This window comes from Podarcis vaucheri (genome assembly GCF_965113315.1).
Source record: "Podarcis vaucheri genome assembly, chromosome: 9".
NCBI classification, from domain to species: Eukaryota; Metazoa; Chordata; class Lepidosauria; order Squamata; family Lacertidae; genus Podarcis; species Podarcis vaucheri.
Window position 1 is genome coordinate 19,348,080 of NC_138767.1, and position 23,058 is coordinate 19,371,137.

At 41.0% G+C, this 23,058-nt stretch overlaps 1 protein-coding gene across 2 annotated transcripts in view; it reads left to right on the forward strand.

Moving 5' to 3' along the window:
• The window catches only part of SMARCAD1 (SNF2 related chromatin remodeling ATPase with DExD box 1), a 47,127-nt gene extending 37,495 nt beyond the window's left edge, over positions 1-9,632 (forward strand). For both annotated transcript variants that reach the window (XM_082236353.1, XM_082236354.1), the window contains 13 exons: positions 168-267; positions 696-755; positions 930-1,005; positions 2,545-2,680; positions 2,984-3,121; positions 3,424-3,519; positions 3,702-3,819; positions 3,958-4,079; positions 5,454-5,642; positions 6,668-6,786; positions 7,424-7,606; positions 7,978-8,087; positions 9,087-9,632. In XM_082236353.1, coding sequence (XP_082092479.1) covers positions 168-267; positions 696-755; positions 930-1,005; positions 2,545-2,680; positions 2,984-3,121; positions 3,424-3,519; positions 3,702-3,819; positions 3,958-4,079; positions 5,454-5,642; positions 6,668-6,786; positions 7,424-7,606; positions 7,978-8,087; positions 9,087-9,148 — 1,509 coding nt within the window. In that variant the 3' untranslated portion in view covers positions 9,149-9,632. The remainder of the gene's footprint in view (positions 1-167; positions 268-695; positions 756-929; positions 1,006-2,544; positions 2,681-2,983; positions 3,122-3,423; positions 3,520-3,701; positions 3,820-3,957; positions 4,080-5,453; positions 5,643-6,667; positions 6,787-7,423; positions 7,607-7,977; positions 8,088-9,086) is intronic.
• Positions 9,633-23,058: the final 13,426 nt, after the last annotated feature.

Sequence of the window (23,058 nt, forward strand, 5' to 3'; positions counted from 1 at the left end):
AGTAGGGTTTAACAACATAATATTTTTTGAATACAAACCTCCGTTTTCCAGTTTTAAAACCCAAAACTAGCTTGATAAATATTATGGGCTAACATTTCATTGTTTAACTTTATCAGTACTGTAAAGGCAATAGTATTTTATTTTAAATTATCTCAACTTTTACACAGGGTTTAGGAAAAACCATTCAAGCAATTGCATTTCTGGCATATCTTTACGAAGTAGGTGATGTAGGTCCACATTTGATTGTAGTGCCTGCATCAACAATAGGTAAGTGAGGAATTTATTTTCTTTTTTTTAAGGCTCCAATTATAAACAGGCTTTGCGGGATTAAAAATCAATAGCAGCTTACTTCAAGTAAATATGTATACTATATATTGCATTACTATATCTATGTGTATATATTACTTTTTCTTCAAGGAAGCGCAGGGCAGCACACAATAGTGCTTCCCCAACTAAACTCTCAATTAGATATGTTGGGATGAGAGATAACGACACTGGATGAGTTTCAGAGCTTAGTGGGGTTTTGAACTAAGGTGTTCTTCAATGAAGTCCACTCTTTTGGCTGTACAACAGCGATTGTAATCCACACAGTTTTCTTGACTTGTAGTTTAGTAAAAACAAAACTGGGACTAAAATTAATCTATGTACACATAGCATACGTCTGTAATTATTTAATTCATTTCTTAAAAAAACAGATAACTGGATAAGAGAAGTGAACCTGTGGTGTCCTGAACTCCAAGTTTTATTTTATTACGGTAAGAAATTATATTGTTTTAAAATAAAACATTTGTAGCTAAAATGCAGACGGTACGACTTTTTACATGTGGGTATCAAAACTCCCTAAACAACATTGTGAATTGCAGAGATGTTTGAGGCTTTATAAAGCCATTCTCTGGAATTGGGGAAAAATGAAGTCTATTTCTGTCTAGGCTCGCAAGAAGACAGGAGGCATCTCAGAATGGATATCCATAATAAAGTTGCAGATTTCAATGTCATTGTGACAACGTAAGTACAAGGACTGTGTGAAATTTAGCCACTTGCTGTTTCCTAATCAGGCACTTCTTTCAGACTATACCACATGCTGTTCAATTTAAATCTGCTAAGTCCCAAACATACCTATGCAGAAACCAGGCCGGGTCTGTACAGATGGGAATAAGCTTGATTCTCATTGCCTAGGATCACATGGAACATGCTTTTTTACTCCAGTGGTATCCCCACAGGCACCCCTTCCCCTTCTTCTGTACAGGCAGCTTTCCACTTGCACAGGGATTGTGCTCCTGGCTGCCACACAGATCAGCGGGACACATGTAAGTCCACCCTGTTCCGCCCCTTTGCAGCACCGAAAACAGGGTGGGTGCTGATTGCATGCAAGTGGGTTGGTGCCTGTATAACAAAATGTTTATTGTTCGCTCCTTTGGGGAAAAGAAAAAGAAACGTTACATTGGGGGAAATTGTTACAGCGAAAAGACCTCTGTTCTCATGGCACTCTGTGCTCCAACCCCTCCCCACTCACAGGGGTCCCAGAGGGGCTTACATTGTGTGTTACCTGGCTATGTACAGAGCATGCAGATATCGTATTTCCCTCCAGGAGTACGTGCTATATAAAATATATTTCTCCATACACAATAAATTGTTGCTCATAATGTTGGGTATTTTCTAAGACTGAGTAAAAAAGTCATTATAGGATTTGGCATTGGGGGAAACCAGGAAGACGGTATTTTAGCAACATCAGTCTTTTTAACCACACTGTATATAGTAAGTGCATGCAGAGGTGTTGTCTGTAATAGTTGACAATTCATATACAACAATTAATTGCTGGGTTTAGACTTTCCTCATTTGATCCTAATTTCAGAGTTGTGTGCAGACTATTGAGTGTTACTATAAAACAGTCTTGGCACTCAATACACAATTTACCACTTGGGAGTATCCTTTTATGTGTAGGAAATGAGCTCTGTTCATGTCATGGAAATACTGTTCTACGTTTTGTGCTACAGCATTGCATGAGAAGTGAAATGAAAACTGAGGATATTCTTGAAAGCAGTGCTGTAGCACTGCAAACTCACTTGCCTAAGTGAAAAAACGCAACCCTATGTTATCACAGCAGTGTCTCCTGGCCTTTCTGGATGTCGGAATATACTGTATTTGTAGTTCAATTTTTCCCTTCTGTGTTAAATCAACATGCATTGGGGGAGGGATGGGAACAATCATGCTAGCTCTGTTCCCATCCACCCTCCATGAATTGGAAGAATAATTTCTGAAGCAAGACTCCTGCACTACTAATGAAGGCCTCTTCCATTATTTAGAAGCCTACCATATTGTCGGACACATACACAAGTAGGAAAGGTCCCCTGCTGAAGAAGTCCCCCCAAAAAAAAATCCGTGGAGGGCAATGGGAGCAGATTTGACACACTAGTCTTTGCTTCCCCTCTCCTCATGTGTTGTTTTTACACAGAAGTAGAACACCTGAATGAGGGGTGTGTGTGTGTGTTTGAGAGAGAGAGAGAATATCTAGAGATATATGCTCATAGTTCATTCTCTTGATAGGTATAACTGTGCAATTAGCAGTCCAGAAGACCGCAGTCTGTTTCGTCGGATGAAAATTAATTATGCAATCTTTGATGAAGGTCACATGTTAAAAAACATGGGTTCTGTTCGCTATCAACACCTGATGACAATTAATGTAAGATTTTGATGCTCTTTACTACTCTTGGTACTTTCTAGTAAATGTTGCCTTAGGTTTTCAAGTGGTGTTGTGTCAGTAATATTGTGTTAAAATGAGTTGCATCCTGATTTTTTGCTTTACAAAATTAAGCTGTAACTTTAGGCACACCTATCCTGGGTTTATAAGGGTAACGATAAACTGCAGTTAGTTTGAGACTATTTGATTGCTCAACAGTAAAATCATTCTCCTGTTGAAATGTCATTTTGAATAGATGATCTCATTTTATATCTGCTAATGGCTTTCATTTATTTATGAAAATAGGCAAAAAACCGTTTGCTGTTAACAGGGACGCCAGTGCAAAATAACCTTTTAGAACTTATGTCGCTCTTGAATTTTGTCATGCCACGGATGTTCAGTAGTAGCACCAGTGAAATTCGGAGGATGTTCTCTTCTAAAGCAGTAAGTATATTTGAAAAACATTTTTATGATTTTCATGTACATTTTTCACAATGAGCGCTGTCTTTATAACTTATCCTTGCAGACCACCTAAAAAGTCATTATGTAGTCTTCATGCATACCACCACATAATACCCCTGTTTTGTGCTAGTGGAGCTATAATAAATGCTTTAGAAATCACAACTATTCACTACAAAACATTCACATTCAGAACATTCCTTTTTATTAAATGGTAAAACTCTTTCTCAGCATAAAACTTGATTGCATCCACTGTATGCAATTCAGCATATGTTTTTCCTCTCTAGAAAGCAACCGAGGAACACAGTATATATGAAAAAGAGAGAATTGCACATGCCAAGCAGATAATAAAACCATTCATCCTGAGAAGAGTAAAAGATGAGGTATGTTTGGTGGTTTGTTTTTGTTATTTTTAGCCTATACTGGTTGCTTTAGACTAACTTAAATCACCTGAACACAGGTTTCTTTGAACAGGAACAGCCTCCAGCGCAGTATGTGCTGGTTCTAAGTCTAAGTTCAAACGCTTGGTAGCCAAATAATTCAAAACGTTGTTTTATCCCACCAGGTCCTCAAACAGCTGCCTCCCAAAAAAGATATTGTTGAACAGTGTGAAATGTCTGAGAAACAGGAAAAGCTATACCAAGATCTGTTCAGCTACTTAAAGAAATCAATTGACAGTCATGGTGCGTTGGTGTTTACATCTTCCTCTGTTACTTTTATCATATATGGAGCAGAAATACTGAACTATTCTATTGTTGTGGGTATATTAATAGAAAATATCCACTGGACATATATATATATCATTTGTTTTCTAACCCTAGAAAAGAATTCAGAAATGGGCAATGTCATGATGCAGCTAAGAAAAATGGCCAATCATCCTCTTCTTCACCGTCAGTATTTTACAGCAGAGAAACTTAAAGTGATGTCAAAACTTATGCTCAAGGTAAAGTGTTGGATTTGAATAATCCAGTAGGCTCTTGGTGCATTTTAATTTGGTTATTAACAAATTGGTATTTGCACCAAATAGTTATTGTTCAACTATGTGTCCTGCATTTAATAAATTATATCATTTAATGTATCAAACTATCAATAGAGAATAGAGAAAGCTTCCTTAGGAAAGCATTGCTGGAATTCTAAACGTGTCACAGATTGAGGAATGAAACAAGACAAAGGGTCCAGTTTTCTGTGATCTGGCCACACTAGAGGAAACAGATGGGAAACTTTAAAAATAATTTATCTCTGTATATGAAATTGAATATGTACCAAAAACATGAAAAGCACAAGTAATATTTAGATTTCAATATTTAGATGTCAAAATGCAACCCAATAAAAACCAGTAAGGCCAAACCCTTTCTATCCCCCTCCCCCAAGTTACAAGACTAAATAATTTTGTAGCACCTTAAAAACTGACAAATTTATTGAGCATAAACTTCGATGGACAATAGCCTCCTTCCCCAGATACAAGAAGTTCTAAACTGTGTGTGTGTGTGTGTAATTAAGTAAGTAAGTATAACATTAAACAGTCCAAAGAACAATAACACTTTGTATGTGTTCACTTTCTCTCGCTTTCTCTTCTCACTCACACCCCAGCAAATATCTCATAAGGACTATTCTTCACTTGAGCAGGTGGATAAGGGAGGAGTGGGGCAGTGCACTGTCCCCCTTTTTCTCCTGTGCCACCACTTCATCGTAGAATACTGTTTTTTCTGACCTTTGTTGTAAACTCACATCCTGCTGTTTGGATTATGATTGCTCTTGGGAAGCATGGTTTTCAAGGCATGTGTGGTATACATAGCTAACAAGGCAGGATTTGGCCTTGCCATTTCTTGGTTGCATCACATTTGTACAGAAGTTGGCATTCCATTCCAATCCAATCCCTATTCTGCCAGGTCTGAGAAATAATTCTTCAACAGCTAATTGTACTCATATGAACCACACTGTAGGTAGTTTTATAACTCTGTGTATACAAATGTCACAATATTTTCTCCAGCTCTAGGATTAGTCCCGATTTTCTACTGAAAAGACAATCATAAACATTTTTACCTTCTGTATAGGCACGGCACACATGTTCCCCCCCTCCTCCCCCCAAAAAAACCCTATATTATCTGAGAGATGAGTGGGACAGGGAGGTGATTGTTGCCTATTGTCAGGCTTATTCTTTTTGTTCTAACATGTTATGACTATTGAATGTATCTAAAATTTTCTAACAGCACTTACACTCAAAAATCCATTAGTAAACTTATAAAAGAAAGCCTGAAGAAATATTGGTAGTTCCTAAATAGCTTGCTTCATTTTGATTTATGATTATTTGTTTTAGGAGCCTACACACTGTGAAGCAAACCCTGACCTTATATTTGAAGATATGTCTGTGATGACAGATTATGAATTGCATTTGCTTTGTAAACAGTATGCAAATATTAATGACTTCAAGCTTGAAATGGATCTAATTTTGGATTCGGGAAAATTTAGAACACTAGAGCGCATTTTGTCTGAATTCAAAGAAAAGGTTTGTTCTAAAAGTATATTTTGGACATCCTAGAACATACATCTTACACATAAATGTGCTGATATCAGTTGTGCTGTGTTTTAATGTCACTAAATCCTGTAGAAAGCTGTTTGAGTGTTAGGCTTGGATGTCAGAAGACTTACCTCAAATTCCCGGCAATATGAGGATGGATGGGAGCCAGAAATAACCCTAGTCAGAGTTCAGAAGTCAGCAGATTCCTTCCCCTCCACCTCCCCACCAACACCTTGGCTTGTAATTAACCCTGATTAAAGTTCTTGCCTGCTCCCCAAATTACCCTTTGCTGGTATCTGCATAGGATGGCCTTCTCTAACCTGGTGCCCACTAGATGTCATGGAACTTTTAACTTGCATTATCCCTGACCATTGACCATGCTGACAGGGGCTGTTGGGGGTTGTAGGCCAAAACATCTGGAGGACCGCAGGTGGGGGAAGCCAGCAGGGACTCAGGTTTTCATCCTTCACCCTAAATTGGCACTCCATTGTCCTTGAAGAGTAGGAAGCATACCTATGTAACAAAAATGGACTCAGATATTGTTCAAATATTTGTTGAATTTGTTGGCTGTTGAGTACTCAGTCAAACAAGAAATATAAAGGCTTGTTTTTAAAACACTTGAACTTTCCCGTCTTGAGATCTAAAATACACATTGAACTGCTGAAACGTGGTACTTCAGATCACAACATATTGTTGTGCTTTGTAAGCCAAGGTAAAGTCATTGAATCCTGGGGCATTTTCTCTCTATTCCCGTGTTTCACTGCGAATATACTGGTTGCTCCAAGTACAGTCTTGCCTATGGCTTCAAATCATTACTCAGCACTTGTAAGTTTGCAGCCCGTAAAAAGGCCAGCATGCTGTTTATCTCCTGATTGTTCCATAGTGTTGAAGAGAATTTGAATCTTACACAAGGTGGCTTTTGTTCAAGTGCCAGAACTCTGCGGATACGTATAAAACAAACTTTCAGGTGCATGCATGGGTTTTCTCTTAAATGCTGCTCTTCCTTCCTTTAGGGTGACAGAGTTGTCCTGTTCAGCCAATTTACTATGATGCTAGACATCCTAGAAGTTCTTCTGAAACATAAGCAGCACCGATACCTGAGGCTGGATGGAAAGACACAAATTTCAGACAGGTAGGTGAAACTTCCACAAGAACACAAGGAAGCATTATTAGGTCCAACTAATAGTCATTTCTGCCTCTATTCGAGCTTGATTCTGGGAGGTACTGGGAATTAGAGATCTATAAAACAGCTCAAGTTAATGAAAAACTCTTGAAGCAAGATGGTTAAAATTTCTTCCCTTCATATAATGCATAGAATGAAAGGAACTGGAAATAATTGCTATAAAGCCTAAAACAAAGATAATAATTACACAGTGTACAGTTGATTGAGCTAACTGTAGACATGCTGTCTGGAAATCATAATATAAATGACTAATGAGCGCCGAAGCATGGAGCCTATACGTGGCTGAATTCTCTGTACCCCAACTAGCAATTGACAGAGCAATGTTTATTCAGAATGAAGTCCCACTGTGTTCCAGCAGAGTTCACACTCGGGTTAGTGTACATGGAATTGCAGTCTGAATGTCTGAACTGATTCCATCGAAACGTATTGCGTGAAAGAAATATCCATAGGGTATGATCTAAAATGGTTTGCTTGTGAACATGCTTGACTTGAGCATACCTATGTGTGTCAGCTCAAATAGTTGAAGGCAAAACAAAAAAAGGCTTGTATACTGAAAACTGCTTTGCTTTCTCTCTCTTTTTGGTAGGATACATCTGATAGACGAGTTCAATTCAGATATGGGTATATTTATTTTTTTGCTCTCCACAAAAGCCGGTGGTCTAGGGATTAATCTGACCTCAGCCAATGTGGTCATCCTCCATGACATTGACTGTAATCCTTACAATGACAAGCAGGCGGAAGACCGATGCCATAGAGTAGGACAAACTAGGTAAGTTTTTAGTTTATGAGGAGAAGCTTTAGTTGTAAACAAAATAAATTATCCACGATAAACTGCATCAAGTATTCTAAATCTTTAGAAGAGATTTTTTTTGTGTCTAGAGGTGTAAGCAAGCTGGTATAACTGGTATAGTGTTGGATAAAACTTGAATTCATTTCCCATTAATTTTATATTGGAATATTATTTTTTCACAGAGGTGTATGTGATGAGACACTTACAGTCTTCATTAAAAATAATTAACGTGCAAGCACTGTTGTTTTCTGTAGAACTGCTGGAAATTTAAATGGAAATGAAGCACTGATGACAAAATCGGGATTTACAGAATTGTATGAACAAACATGTTCTTTTTATTTTATTTTAAGAGAAGTGAAAGTGATACGGCTCATAAGTAAAGGGACTATAGAGGAATCCATGCTGAGAATTAGTCAGCAGAAATTAAAGCTAGAACAAGACATGACAGCAGCAGATGCAGGTAAGCTCTTGCAGTACCATTTTGAATATGCTAAGTAGAAGCAGCTCTGCGCCCCAAACTGTGAGAGAGTTCAAAGAAATACAATATTTAGGTTCATTGTGCCAGGAGACCAGTGGGGAAGAGAAATGAATAATTTATGGGCAGTTGAAGTTGTGACTTTTTGGGTTAAGATGTTAAAAAGTAATGCAAGAAAGCAGAATGTGCAGTTAAAGCAATATTTAATTTCACCAATTTGTCAACACATTGCAGCGCTAACAGCTGGCGCAATGGCAGATTCATCACAGTACTTTAAATATAATGTATGTTGGAAAAGGTCTCTTATATTTCTCATGTTCAGACATACTTCTAAAACACTGTTTTGGAATAAGAATTCTAAAGGACAAGAATTTAATGGGGAAGGAATTTAATGGGAAAACAAGTAGCGTATTGCTGTTTGGACAAACTTGCGAATTCAGTTCCAACGCAACACATTCCTTGCACCTTATTTCCAGAGTAGAAATTACTTGTTGATTAATGGATATCTGAAACTTTTCCAAAGGCAGGAGCCTGGGTAGTGTGCTCAGTGTAGCATTTTGAATACTAGCCCACTGCTTTGGTGTCTTTCTTAAGCATTATACCACTTTTTCACATCTAGCTGGATGCTAGATGCTTGCAGGCCTGATATTTTACTGTGCCACCTACCATATTGGATCACAGCTTGTGCAAGCATAGTATCAGGCTCAGCACAACAGTACAAAACCTAGAGACTTGCATGGTTTGTGTCTCTAGTTTTGCAAGTACATATCCAAGCTACTCTTTACATCATTAGTCCTTAGTCATAATGTAACACCCAAATTGATCTGAGGTCACTTGGACCCCCCCACCTTAAGAAGTCAGCAAAGTTGCAGAAGGGGATGGATTATTATTGCTTGCAGGTTTTTTAGCTGTGTAGAACGCTGATTATTTGCATGAAATGCTTCTTCACAAATACACCTCTGATGCATTCTTTTTATTCTGCAGGAGAAGAAGGGGCCATTCCAGCAGATATAGCAACGCTATTAAAAGCATCATTAGGTCTCTAATAATAATATAAAGAAAAGTGTTGTAGATATCTTTTTAATTTGAGGGGGGAAATTAAAATGTGGTGCTTCAAGAATTTCTTGTTATTAAAAACATTTGTATGGACATTTATAACTTTTTGTAATTTCCTTGTATTACTCATGGTATAGTTTCTTTTCCTCCCCACTCTGCTACTCCGAAGCAAAAAGTAGAGTTGCCACAAAAATGTAGTGCATAAAATGCCACATAAGCTATCTTACCAAGGCAATTTTAAAATGGGATCCTAGTTTGAACTGAACTGCTAATGCTTAAAATTGTTCCATATTTTTGTAATTATTTCTACCTCCAAATATATATATAGAACCTGTCTATTTCACTGGATGTGTGGGGTTTTTTTTTACATGTGCCTTATTTGAAATGCCCATATTGTTTGTCTCTCTGCTTGTTTTTATTTGAAGTACTGTAATGTTTTGTATCAAATTGTTCACAAAATAAAAATTGAACCTTCGCTGATGGTGTTTTGGTAAACGGTTTTTTGAAACCCAGAAGGAGTTTCATTCAGCTGGGAACATAATGTCATCATAAGTTTAAGTTCTTCAAATATACTTTTTATTAAATATGGGAGAGTTGTGCTGAGGTTTTCTGGGCAAGGAATTGGGCAAAGAATTCCAACTGCAGTTGGTTTTAGAAAGTAGTGGACAACAAATCTGTTCTCCAGAAACTTTGAAACTAGTGAATCACATTTTGTTTTGATGTCTTGTACAGATTAGTTTGTCTATAGATTATATAATAACATTTACTGACTTTCTTACAGCTTTTATTGTTTATACATAGTTATATTGTGGATAAAAACTTTCTTGAATTTTGTTGGGAATAAACAAGATTATGATAATTTTGAAGTGCTTAAAATGTTAGGTTGCTTACAAAATACATAAAAAGGGCAGGTTATACCCAGTTGGTTTGCAAGCTAATCTAAATATATGTTGTTACCAGGCTCCTATGTTTTCATTGCATGGATATGTCTCTTCCCAATCTCTTCCTCCTTCCACAGCCCCAATATGTCAGTCACTATTTATTTTCTTTATTTATGATATGTATTATCCTACCTTCAGAACCATATGAGATCTGCATAGGTCCACAAGGCAGCTTACACATAAAACAGTGTTAGGAATATGACCAATAACTAACTGAACTCCCCATGACACATACCCACCAACGGGAGAAAAATAAGTTGCACAATCAACTCACAAAACTTGTCAGCATGTCAAAACTTGGATAGCAAATATGCTGCCCTTCAGATTTTATTGGACTGTGGCTCCAGCCAACATGGGCAGTGATCAGAAATTATGGAAGTTGTAGTACAATAAGGCAATAAGTTTTCTGCCCTTGTTGTAAGCCAACAACATATTGGAGGAGTGGGAGGAGGCAAATTCTGTATAGGAAAACCTTTTAATTTTTATTATGTTTTTATATACAGTATGTTGGAGGCTGTCCAGAATGGCTGGGGCAACCAAGTCAAATAATGAAATTATTATTATCCCCCAAACTCTTGAAAACAAAATTGTGTCTCCCAACCTTTGGGCTGATGTTTGAAAAGGCCCTGATCAATTTCACCACCCACAATGGGCAGGGTTCAAGAGGGCACAACTCCACAAGCCCCTTGTCCACAGCATTGGGCCTCATAAACTAAAATTGACCCCACAGAGTTAAGGAAGACATAGCAATCGGCACCTCTGCTTGAATTGGAACCATATTGGTAGCGCATAAATTGCTCTGAAGTCAAGCAACTTCATCCTGAAAATGATGAAGCAAATTATCTCAGCAGGCTTCTGTTGGATCCAGAGGCACATCTCCACCAACAGGTGAGACCAGATTCCTGTTGACCTGCAAAAGCATTGCTGGACTGTTACTTGAGGACCCATTAGAGGCCATGAAAAAAAGAATTATTCGCTGCCCTTATTGATGCTGTAAACAGTGCTTGTAGGGCCTTGGAAGCAAGTTCTACCCCACCAGTGCTCTGGCTGTCATCCATCTTGTTTCATCACACAGAATTCACTAGCATACCAGAGGGCATTGCGGACTCTACAGCACTGGAGAAGGTCACTCAAGAGCGATCGTGTCAATAGTCCTTCAGAACTCACCATTCCACAGTGAAATGAGAGCCTCAACTGGATCATCTCCTCTTTCTACTGGAAAGTCTCCCAGAGCATCCAGCGATCCATCGTCAAGTCTCTGAGCGCAGACCATCTTAATTGGTCCCCCACTCTTGCAGAAGGAACAGTTTATGAGGAGCGAACCATCTGCAAAAGGCATCCAAGTGAAGTCCCCCAGGACGCTTCTGGCTGTGTGCAAAACAAACCTTGTTTCTCTCACTGGTTACACCATAACCATGGTGGAATGCATGCAGAAGGCTCTGGGTTCAATTCCCAGTGTCTCCAGTTTAAAAAATTAGGCAGCTGGTGTTGAGAGAGACCCTGGAGAGCCACTGCTAGAGTACACAACACTGGTTGAAATGAACATATAATATGACCTCTTGTAAGGCAGTTTTTTTACAAAAACACAATATATAGATGAATGTCTGAGCTGTCAATTATTGTCTTTCAGGTCACAAACTCAGCCCAGAAATTTTTTATTTCTTCTTCCTGGAATTTGCTTGTATATGGCTGACCAATGCTGGTCTCACTGAATGAGAGGAACCAGGCTCTAGATTAGGAAGGAAGATCCTCCTTAATTCTCCAGTGCAGTGTAACCCTTGCCCTTGATTCACATGGCCATACACCCGCAGGAATATCTCCACATATTCCCCTGCCAAACAAATGATTGGTAAAATGACCCTGGGGCGGGGGGGGGGAGAGGCATGACTTCAAAAATTCTACAAGATGCTCGTTGCAAAATGCTACAAAGTGTGGCCGGCTTCATTTCTCCCAGAAGGTGGCAGCATTGGAAGTAAAGTGAAGGAGGTCAGTGGGAAGAAAGTGGAATTAATTTGCAAAAAGAAAGGGAGATGGTCAGGAGTGTAATCAAAAACATCTAGGAGGTACCAGTGTGTGGACCATGATCATAGGAAGATGACTGAGGGCAGCCACCAATTACACCGATCTTCACCAGCCTTCCAGATATTTGGGGCTCTGACTACCATGGCCATGCTGGCTGGTGCTGATTGATGCTGTAGTAGTCCAAACCATCTGGAAGACACCAGCTTCCTTTAGTCTCCTGCCTTTGATCCTCGGGGGGTGGAGCAACACCTGCAGGTTTTGCCTTTGAACATTAGGCTAGTTTTACACACACTTCTCCTTTCTCCGTCCAGGCAAGCAAGAGGGATGGCTAGAGCTCAACGAAACATCAATTGGCAAAAGCGTTCCAGGTGGGTGCAAAGCAGACCTCCTGAGAGGTGTGGCCTGGGGAAGGGGTGTGTGGCTGAAGAAGTGTAGCCTGTAGTCTCGGGGATCAGACAGAGAAGACTGGAGGGCCACATTTGCCGCCGCCCCGCCAGAAGTAGTCTTTCCAGAACTGCTATATGCCTTATATGTATTTTTTGTCTCTGATCACCTCTCACTCTGAATGCTTCTTCCAGCCTGACCTATATTAGAACTCAATTACTAGCATATCCTCTCCCTACCCCAGTTTTTACCTTCCCGCCTCCTTTCTCCCTCTTTCACATTCCTTTAGCACCGCTGCGATCTTTCCCCTTCAGTGTCCCACTTTCCCGGCTTTCCCCTCCCTTTCAGCATGCTCATCATTTTGATCCTCCTGACATGAGTTGCTGTGCCCCCCACTCCCCTTTTGTCCGCGTTAAAGCCGTTTTAATAAGGTGGGCAGAGGTTAAGCCAGCAGAGGTCACGTCCATGTTAAAGCACTCACGTGGGCCCCAAAGCCTCATTCACTAATGGTGCCATCTCAGCAGAGTAAAGAATAGGGAGGGGGGACTGTTAGGTTAAGTGTGTGTTTTCCACCTCCCTAGTGTGCAGAAATAATGCTTCATTGCCCTCCTCTTTACCTTACCCTGCTTGCAAAGACAGGCTCTGGCAGATTGAACGGGCAAGACCAAAAGTGGGTCCAGATGTCAAGAAGGCGGTTTCTGCATCTGCTGCAGAGAGAAGTGAGGGGCAGATGGGACTCGTCAGCCTGGGAAAGTAGCCCATCTAGGGGATGGAAAACTCATCCTAACGCTCCACTGCCTTGCAGGACCGCTTCAGGAGAAGAAAGGGCAAAGGACTAAACACTACACAAATCCAGAGTGGAGTCCCTAAGACGGTTCGATGGCGCCTGGTATGCCTCCTTCTGGCAACTCCAAGCTGATGACAACCATATTGCTCTGCTTTCCTTTAGACCACCTTGGTAAGGCTGAGAGGGGGAGTTTTGTCGACTAGGCAGCACAGGCCCTCCACACACACGGCCATGCTTGTCCTGGGGAGATCACTTCACTGCTGCTAACAAAGTTGTTTGTCTTCAGCCCTGGAGGTGCATCTCCACCCTCATCTCCCTTATGAACCACCCCAGATCCTGTGATCATCATCTGTGGCCCTTCTTCATGTGCCTCCTCCATGGGAAGTCCCAAGGGAGGGGGAGAACAACACCAGAACAGGCCTTTTCTGCAGTGGCTCCCTGTTTGTGGAATGCTCTCCCTACAGAGGCTCACCTGGTGCCTTTATTACATAACTTTAGACACCAGGCCTTGGGCTGATTCAACAATCTATGGCCTTTGAAACTGTTGGGAGGTAGTATTATTTTTTTTTGCAACTAGATTATGTATAGGGACGCGGGTGGCGCTGTGGGTTAAACCACAGAGCCTAGGGATTGCCGATCAGAAGGTTAGCGGTTCGAATCCCCATGATGGGGTGAGCTCCCGTTGCTCATTCCCTGCTCCTGCCAACCTAGAAGTTCAAAAGCACGAAGTGCAAGTAGATAAATAGGTACAGCTCTGGCGGGAAGGTAAACAGCGTTTCCGTGCACCGCTCTGGTTTGCCAGAAGCGGCTTAGTCATGCTGGCCACATGACCCAGAAGCTGTACGCCGGCTCCCTCGGCCAATAAAGCCGCAACCCCAGAGTCGGTCACGACTGGACCTAATGGTCAGGGGTCCCTTTACCTTTTTAGGTTATGCATATTTGTGCCTTTCTGTTGCAAACAGCTCTGTGATCCTTGGATGAAGGGCAGTATAGAGATTTAATAGCAATAACCTCTATCTCCAGATCTTACTGTTGTGGCATTGACAGGGTCTTCTATGTTCCAGGTTGGGGCCCTGAAATCTGAGGGTCTGGGATGCTCCTGACCTGGCAACCCTAAACTCACATGTGCTATCAATTCTTACTGGGAAGCAATGGGTGGGATAGCCATTCAGGTAAGTAGGACGCTCGTGGTGTCAAGAACATTTCACCCCAGCCTCAGCACTGCATCATTGTGCATTGGTTGGGCATGGCTGTCTGCCACGAGCAGCTGTTCACATTCAGAGGCTCTGTGATCAGGACAGTGTAGCCTTGGGCTTTTAAAGTGAGTTTATTTGTTGTAGTTTCTTAAAGTGAAACTAGTGCTTGAGCCTTCTCTGTTTTATAGTGTCTTCTGCAGGCAAAGCAGATGCTCTGCCACTGAACTTCAGCGTTTCCCAAAGCATTGGAAGGCACCAAGTAGGGGGAGGCTGCATCATAATCCGGACCCATCAATGCAACAGCACTCCTGGTACATGTTTTCTTCACCACTAACTCATAAATGCTTATTTCAAGGCAAAATGGAGCCAGCAGAAGCGCTGTAGAGGTGGCAGGCTGTCGTGAGAAGAAGAAGAAGAAGAAGAGTTTGGATTTGATACCCCGCCTTTCACTCCCTTTAAGGAGTCTCAGAGCGGCTAACATTCTCCTTTCCCTTCCTCCCCCACAACAAACTGTGAGGTGAGTGGGGCTGAGAGACTTCAGAGAAGTGTGACTAGCCCAAGGTCACCCAGCAGCTGCATGTGGAGGAGCGGAGACGCGAACCCGGTTCCCCAGATTACGAGACTACCGCTCTTAACCACTACACCACACTGGCTCTACGTGAGGAAAGGGCAAGGAGGGTTGCAAGGAAAACAGTTAGTTAGTTATTTACCTGGGCGTCAGATGATGAGTCTCTTAAGATTTGCCTGCTTCTCACTATGGCAGAATGAATTATCATCACGCAGAAATTGCCACTCTCTGCAACTTTGCCTTTGGGCATATCAAACACACTTGGCAGCCCTTCTGTATCTCCTAAGAAAGACTGTTAAGTAGTGGCTTTTTTTAGGATCCCACAATAGCAAGGGAAAAGATATGCAGCCCCCTGGATCCGTTTTTAAAAATGAGAGTTATTGGGAACAAAGTGTCATGGGCCAGGAGTCGGCTTCACCTGCCGAGCAGCAGCCTGAAGGAGCAGAAGGCAGAGTGACTCTACCTGCTGCTGATCAGCCTTCTTGCTCCTGATGTTAACCAGCTGGCTCCAGCTTTCTTAAGGAAGGCTTCCAGCCTCAGTCAGTTGCTGGAAACGACATTCGTTGTTCCTGGCCAGACTTTGCTGCTTCTTGCTTCTCGTGACCTTGGACCCTCAGCTTTCTTGACCCCCGGATCGTCTGACTATGTGAACTGAGATACACCTGACCTTAGGACTGGGCTAAAGCTTGCATGCGGACTCTGCCTCCAGGCAAGTACCCCCTGAGACTCGGGTGGTTGGCTGGCCGCACAGGACTGTGACATAAAGTCTATGAGGAACTCATTTCCCATTCTCTTCTATAGTTTTTCAAGCTACATACAAGCTGAGAGCTATGAATAGAAAACACTTGAGAGAGTACAGCTCTCTCCCAGCTCCTTGGTTGGGGCCCACATTGCTTCTTCCAAGGAAGATGTTGCAAGCATTTTCATTTCTCTTTGCTTGCCTGCCCAAAGGCATGTCCTTTATATCATTCTGCGTCTGGCTCTCTCTTGTTGAATCCCACTGGGTTTCGAAGGGACATTTCCCATGTTCCCTTCCTTTCATTTTCAGGTTGTTCTCAGGTACAGAGTGGGCCTTTGGGATGGCACCATTTTAAGAGCTGCAATGTGTGAATGCTAAACATTATCACCAAAGGCCACTTGATTGCAAAGGCAAATTCCAGTTGGAAACTTGAAAGAAGTTTCTCAGCTGTCATAAATCTGTAGAATGGAATGGAGAACATTTGCAGAATGAGGGCCACGTTCTCTTCTGGGGGCTGCGCTGCCAAAGAAAATGGTGGAGTCAGAGAAAATGTGAGCGGAGCAATGGATGCAGCTCTTATCTTTGTATAATCCAGCCATGCAAATCATACCCTCCAACATTTCTCTGAGGAAAATATGAACGTCCTAAGGAAAAGTGCAATGTTTCAGGATCAAATCAGAAACTGAGACTGCTTCTGTAAATCTGGGACTGTCCCTGGAAAGTAGGGACACTTGGAGGGTCTGTGCAAATGTCAGAGGTTTTTACACACACACACACACACACACACACACACACACACCTCCCTCCCTCCATTCAGGCAAACAAAAGACATTATCGCAGTTCCTTCAGCTTTTGCAGTGAGGGTTGTGGACTGGTGAACATGGCCATGGTCTTCTAAATCTAACCAGACAAGCATCAAGGAACACCAGAAAAATTCTTCAGGGCATTGAACTAGACACCAAAATGGAAGGGTGAGTAATTTAAAGCAATTTAAAGAACAACAAAAGAACCTGTTCCCCAAAACATCACTTTAATGAGATTCTTATTAATAACAGGGGGTTCAAAAAAGATGCAAGATGACAGCCAGCCTCTTCCTTAGGCTGTGGAGAAAAGCTGGACAGGGCTGATTCAGCCAATTCTCCTTCTTTCTCCACAGCCAAGGGTAGGCCTTTTGGTGGAAATGTCACCTTTAATTGCATTTTCCGCTCTTGCAAATTAGTTCCTACAAACCATGTTTGTTTATGCTGCAGCCATCATTAGGAACAAACAATCCCTAATTGTCAGAGCACCCAAAGGGCTGCTTTTTCACAAAATTTCAGGCAATTAAAAGGTCATCCATACTTGGAAAGGAGAAAAGAAAAAAAACTATTAGGGTTGCCATATTTCAAATAGTTGTTGAGATTTTTTTGGCAAAATCGCCAAAAAAGAAGCCGGTTTTGAGCTATTTTTATGGGGAAAAACACTGCTGATGACATGAGCTGCCATAGGTCTGGATTATCCTGAACATTTTGCTGATTCTTGCCTGGACACTGCTGCCAAATGCAGTATTCTGGATGTGTCTGGGAAATTCTGGACATATGGCAACCCTAAGTTTATTTTTATGTAGCATATATATTTAAAGGTCTTGTAAAAAGGTCTTGCTCCCACTCAACCTCTTTGACTGCATTCACACTCAATTGCTCTGCATCCAGTGCCCTTCCAATGTTTATTTAAAAGGGGGTATACTCACAACATTAACCACAATCCACATCTATCCTACTTTTAACTACTATGATCTGATGATCAGCTTTGATCTGAATTTTAAAAAGGTAAACCTAGCTGTGTCTTACGCTGCTTTGATTCTTAGCACAATTTTGTTTTAACATGTAATTTGCTGGGATGTTAGGGGTGTTAGGAGATTAAGATTGCTGGAAGAAATATCAACAACCTCAGATATGCAGATGACACAACCTTGATGGCAGAAAGTGAGGAGGAATTAAAGAACCTTTTAATGAGGGTAAAAGAGGAGAGCGCAAAATACGGTCTGAAGCTCAACATAAAAAACAACAACGAAGATCATGGCCACTGGTCCCATCACCTCCTGGCAAATAGAAGGGGAAGAAGTGAGAGATTTTTTTTTTTTTTTTTTTTTTTTTTTTGGGGATTCTTTCATTGCATATTTTAATTATGGGTGTTTATATGTTAATGTTTTTTTTTTTTTTTTTTTTTATTCAATTTTTATTCATATTCAACAAAAAAAACAAACAAATGTATACACAGACAAGTCAACATAAATTGTCATTCCCATTTCCCCTTCCACACAAACAGAAATTAAACACACAAAATCATAAAATCATAAAAATAGACTTCCCTCCACCCTTTTGGTAAGTTTCTAATAAATTCTATAATTACGTATTTATTTTTAATCTTAGAATTGTCACTGAAAGAGTTTTCCTTTCCCTGCCAGATCATCTTATAAGTCTGTTCCAATATAATTCCAGAATTTACTCCAATTTTTTTTGAATTTCTGTTCATCTTGATCTCTTAATCTGCCTGTTAATCTGTCCAGCTCGGCGTAATTTACCATTTTAACCTGCCATTCATTTATACTAGGTACAGTTTCCGATTTCCAATTTTGTGCCAGCAGGATTCTTGCAGCTGTGGTGGCGTAGAGGAATATTATTTTATCCTCACTTTTTATTTCTTTATCCATTATTCCCAACAGAAATGACTCTGGTCTCTTGGGAAAAGTGTATTTCAATATTTTTTTAAGTTCATTGTAAATTAGTTCCCAAAAGACCTTCACCTTACTGCATAACCACCACATATGGTAAAGATCTCCCTCTACTTCACCACATTTCCAACATGTCCTGTTCTTTAATCTGTACATTTTGGCCAATTTCGCCGGCGTAAGATACCATCTGTACATCATCTTCCAGATGTTCTCTCTTAATGCCATACAGGCCGTAAACTTAATATTACTGTTCCACAGTTCCAACCACCTTTCAAAATCGATATTATACCCAAAGTCAATTGCCCACTTAATCATTACTTCTTTCACCTCCTCATCTTTTGTGTACCATTCTAATAGCAAATCATATATTTTAGATAATATTTTGTTCTTTCCTTCTACTATCTCTATGTTAAATCTTGATTTTTTATCTTCGAAGCCTATTTTCCTCTTATCCTCTTTTAGTAGGTCGTTCACCTGATGGTATTGTAACCAACCAATGAATAAATGTTTTATCTCTTCATAAGGTTTAAGTTTGGGTCCTTGTTCCGTTTTTCTTACCAGATCTTCATAGGTAGCATTTCCCCCCTCCATGTTAGTTTTCTTAATTGATAAAACCTCTATTGGTGAGATCCACCAGGGGGTCTTTCTTTCAAGGAGATTTTTATTTCTCTCCCAAACCTGATATATTGGTCCCCTGAAGATATGGTTCAGGAAGCCCCTATGGACCTTCACCTTCTCATACCAGAGGTATGCATGCCACCCATACCAGTTGTTGAAACCCTCCAGGTCCAACAAATCTCTGTTCTCTAACTTTATCCAATCCTTTAGCCAGAGTAGGCATGCTGCTTCATAGTAAATGCCCAGGTCTGGTAGTGCAAAGCCCCCTCTTTCCTTTTTATCAATCAATATTTTCATTTTTATCCGTGGTCTTTTCCCCTGCCAGATGTATCTCGCCAGGGCTTTCTGCCACTCTTTACATTGTTTTAAACCTTTAATTACTGGAATAGTTTGGAATAAGAACAGCATTCTGGGCAAAATATTCATTTTAACCACTGCTATCCTCCCCAAAAAGGAAAGTTTCATCCTCCCCCAAATTTCCATGTCTTTCTTTATATTCCTCCAGGTGACCTCATAGTTATCCTTATATAAATTTAGGTTTTTGGCCGTAATCCACACTCCAAGATATTTCACTTTTTTAACTGCCATTATTTCCGCCTTTCGTTCTACTTCCATCGTCTCTTCCTTATTTAAGTTTTTAACCAACATTTTAGTTTTATTCCTATTAACCTTAAAACCTGCCACACCCCCAAATTCCTCTATTATTTGTAAGGCTTCTTTGACACTCTCCTTTGGATCTTCTAGGGTCAATACAATGTCGTCCGCAAATGCTTTGATTTTATATTCCCTTTTTCCCACCTTAATTCCTTTCACTTCTGTTGCCTTCCTCAATCTCTCATTGAGTATTTCCAATACTGTTATAAATAATAAAGGGGATAGGGGGCAACCTTGTCTAGTTCCTTTATAGATATTGAAATATTCCGTTGTGGTGTTATCTATTACCAATTTTGCTTTCTGCTCCTTATATATTGCTTCTATCCCTTTTCTAAATTTTCCTCCTATTCCCATCATTTCTAAGCTTTTCCTTAGGAAGTCCCACGAAATATTGTCAAATGCTTTTTCAGCATCTATAAAGACCAGAGCGGCCTGTCTATCTATTTTCATATCCAAGTATTCGATAATATCTATCAGATTTCTTACATTGTCCCGTAGTTGTCTCCCTGGAAGGAAGCCTGTTTGATCTTTATGTATTTTATTAATCAAGACCTTTTTTAATCTTTCCGCCATTATATCTGCGAATAGTTTATAATCATTATTTAATAATGAGATTGGCCTGTAATTCTTCACTTCCATATTATCTACGTCTTTTTTGGGGATCAATGTGATATATGCTTCCTTCCAGGTGTTTGGAATCTTTCCTTCCCTCAATACATTATTCATCACCTCGCCTAACACTGGGGATATTTGATTACTTAGCATTTTATAATATTTGGCCGAGAGGCCATCTGGCCCCGGGGCTTTTACTTTCTTTGGCTCCATGATCACTGCAGATGGTGACAGCAGTCACAAAATTAAAATATGCCTGCTTCTTGGGAGAAAAGCAATGACAAACCTAGACAGCACCTTAAGACAGAAGGAAGTGGGACTCATCAACCTGGGAAGGCAGTCCATCTAGGAGAATGAAAACCCTAAACCTTCACTGCCTTGTGGGATATCTCAGAGAGAAGAAAAGGCTAAGGAGTAAACCCTACACAAATTCAGAGTGGAGTTGCTAAGACAGTTGGCTGGTGCCTCATACTCCTCCTCAGTGCTGCTAATTCAGCAGCTTCACTTCACCCCCATAGGCACACTCCATTGTCTGTCTTGGCAGATGGATGCCAATATGTAATTAGCTATCCTTGTAGGGTAACCACTTGCACATCACCCCAAAAGGGGACAACAGGAGAGGTGGATTTGCATAAAATGGGGACTTGCCAATTAATGTGCTTTGATGCACGTTCAGAAATAGTTACTCTAAATAGAAATGCAATGCATGTGACTATAGTGGGGAAAACTGTGGCCAGATGATCTGTATGCCTTCTCAGTCTGCTATGCAGGTGCTGTTGATGGGCAACCTCAAAGCTTCTGTTTTCTATACCCCTTCATATTTTTAAATCGGGCCTGGATCACACCAGTGGAGGGTGGTCCATAAGGGTGAATGGCACACTGCCCAGCTCACTCTGCTGACAGCCCCAATCTGTTTTCCTTCCACGACAAAAGCAGCCTACAGGATGGTGTTGTCTGTCAGCTTCCTCCTGTTTCAGTGCTGCCCTCATAGATCTTAGCAGGCAGGTGTATGGGGACAAAATAAGAATAAGTTGGTTCTGCCTCTCTTTGGCTCTGGCTGTGCCTATTGTTGGTCCCAGTTGGCACTGGCAATCACTGGATTGAACAGCCTTTCAAATAGAGGATTGTCTTCTGTAAAGCAAGGCACTTGTTCACTCAATACCACATTTATCTTTTCACTGCTAAAGCTCAGATGATTTCATATGCTAGTATTAACATGCAGAAATGCATGTTAGTGATGTTGCTAAGCTTGTAATCGCTTGATTTGACATGTGACCTGTCAGCTTGTAATGCCGCGCTACATTGCTGCTGGGGTTCAGCAAGGTCAAAAACAAGTAATATAATCAACAGTGGGCTGGTGTTCAGGTTCCAGAGTAGATAGATAGACAAGGATTCAAAAAGCCAGAGATCAGCTTCCATAGCAGCAGATATTAACCCATGGACAAGTTGCCCAGACTGAGGAATAAAGTCAGGAGCAGCAGTTATATAAAGCCAGGCAGGTTGCTATTAGTTCCTCAGGCTACCTGATCAGGCAAGGCTAATATGCTTTAGTAAACCTCTGCCCATTACGTAGGCATTGTGCAACAAATAGCAGACAAATCACTTACTCAGCCTTAAAGGTACTCTGGTGGTGCAGGGAGTAAGATACCTAAGCATTTTGGGGAAGAGCTGTGGCTCAGTGGTAGAGCATCTGCTCTGTATGCAGAAAGCCCCCAAATCACCCTCCCCCCCCAAAAAAAAAATCTCCAGATACAGTTGAGAATATTCCCTTTCTGAAACCTTGGAAAGACATTGGCAGTCAGTGCAGATAGACGGTACCGAGCTCAACTGGTCTGACAGTGTCCTATGTTATTATTCCCCATTTTGATTCTCCTGGTGCCTTACATTTACAAAATGGGGTGTCATTTCTCCCAGAAGTAGAATTAAGTGGCAGAGATGCCCAAAGCTGGCAGCTTTCTAAGTAAATGTGCAGGCCTTATTATTATTATTATTATTGAACAAATGCTTTGACAAAACGCTCAGTCACCATGAAACTAGAAACCAGCTGCTCTGTAGATCATGTAGAAAAAAATATTTAATGTAACCTCACCCAAACTCTTGTTTGGAATCAGACCACCCAATGAAGCAACCTTTTCTTTGGTGAATGTCTTTTCTATTTAGGTCAGTTCCCTTGACTGTTTCTTGAAAATATTCTGTATTGTCCCCAACTGCGGGCAAGAGCCCTCTTATTCCCAAGAAGAACAGCCTAAAAATACTGAAAATAGAAACTGGTCTCACTGGTTCACCCCAAATGTCTGGAAGAGTAAGAATGTGGATGGGAAAAATTTATCCTTCCCTCATAACAATAGAACTTACGAACATCCAGTGAATGTTGGAAGATTTGGGACAGATAAAGGAAAGTACTTCTTGCAGTGTGGGTGGGTGTGGGGGACTCCCTGGTCCTGAATGAGGTACTGTGCCCCTGAAGGACCAGGTGCACAGCCTGGACTCACAGCTGTCCATGGAGGCGCAGGTTAATTCTGTGTCCAGGACGGTTGTCTACCAGCTCCACCTGGTACGCAGGCTGAGACCCTACCTGCCTGCGGACTGTCTCACCAGATTGGTGCATGCTCTAGTTATCTCCTGCTTGGACAATTGCAATGCACTCTGCGTGGGGCTACCTTTGA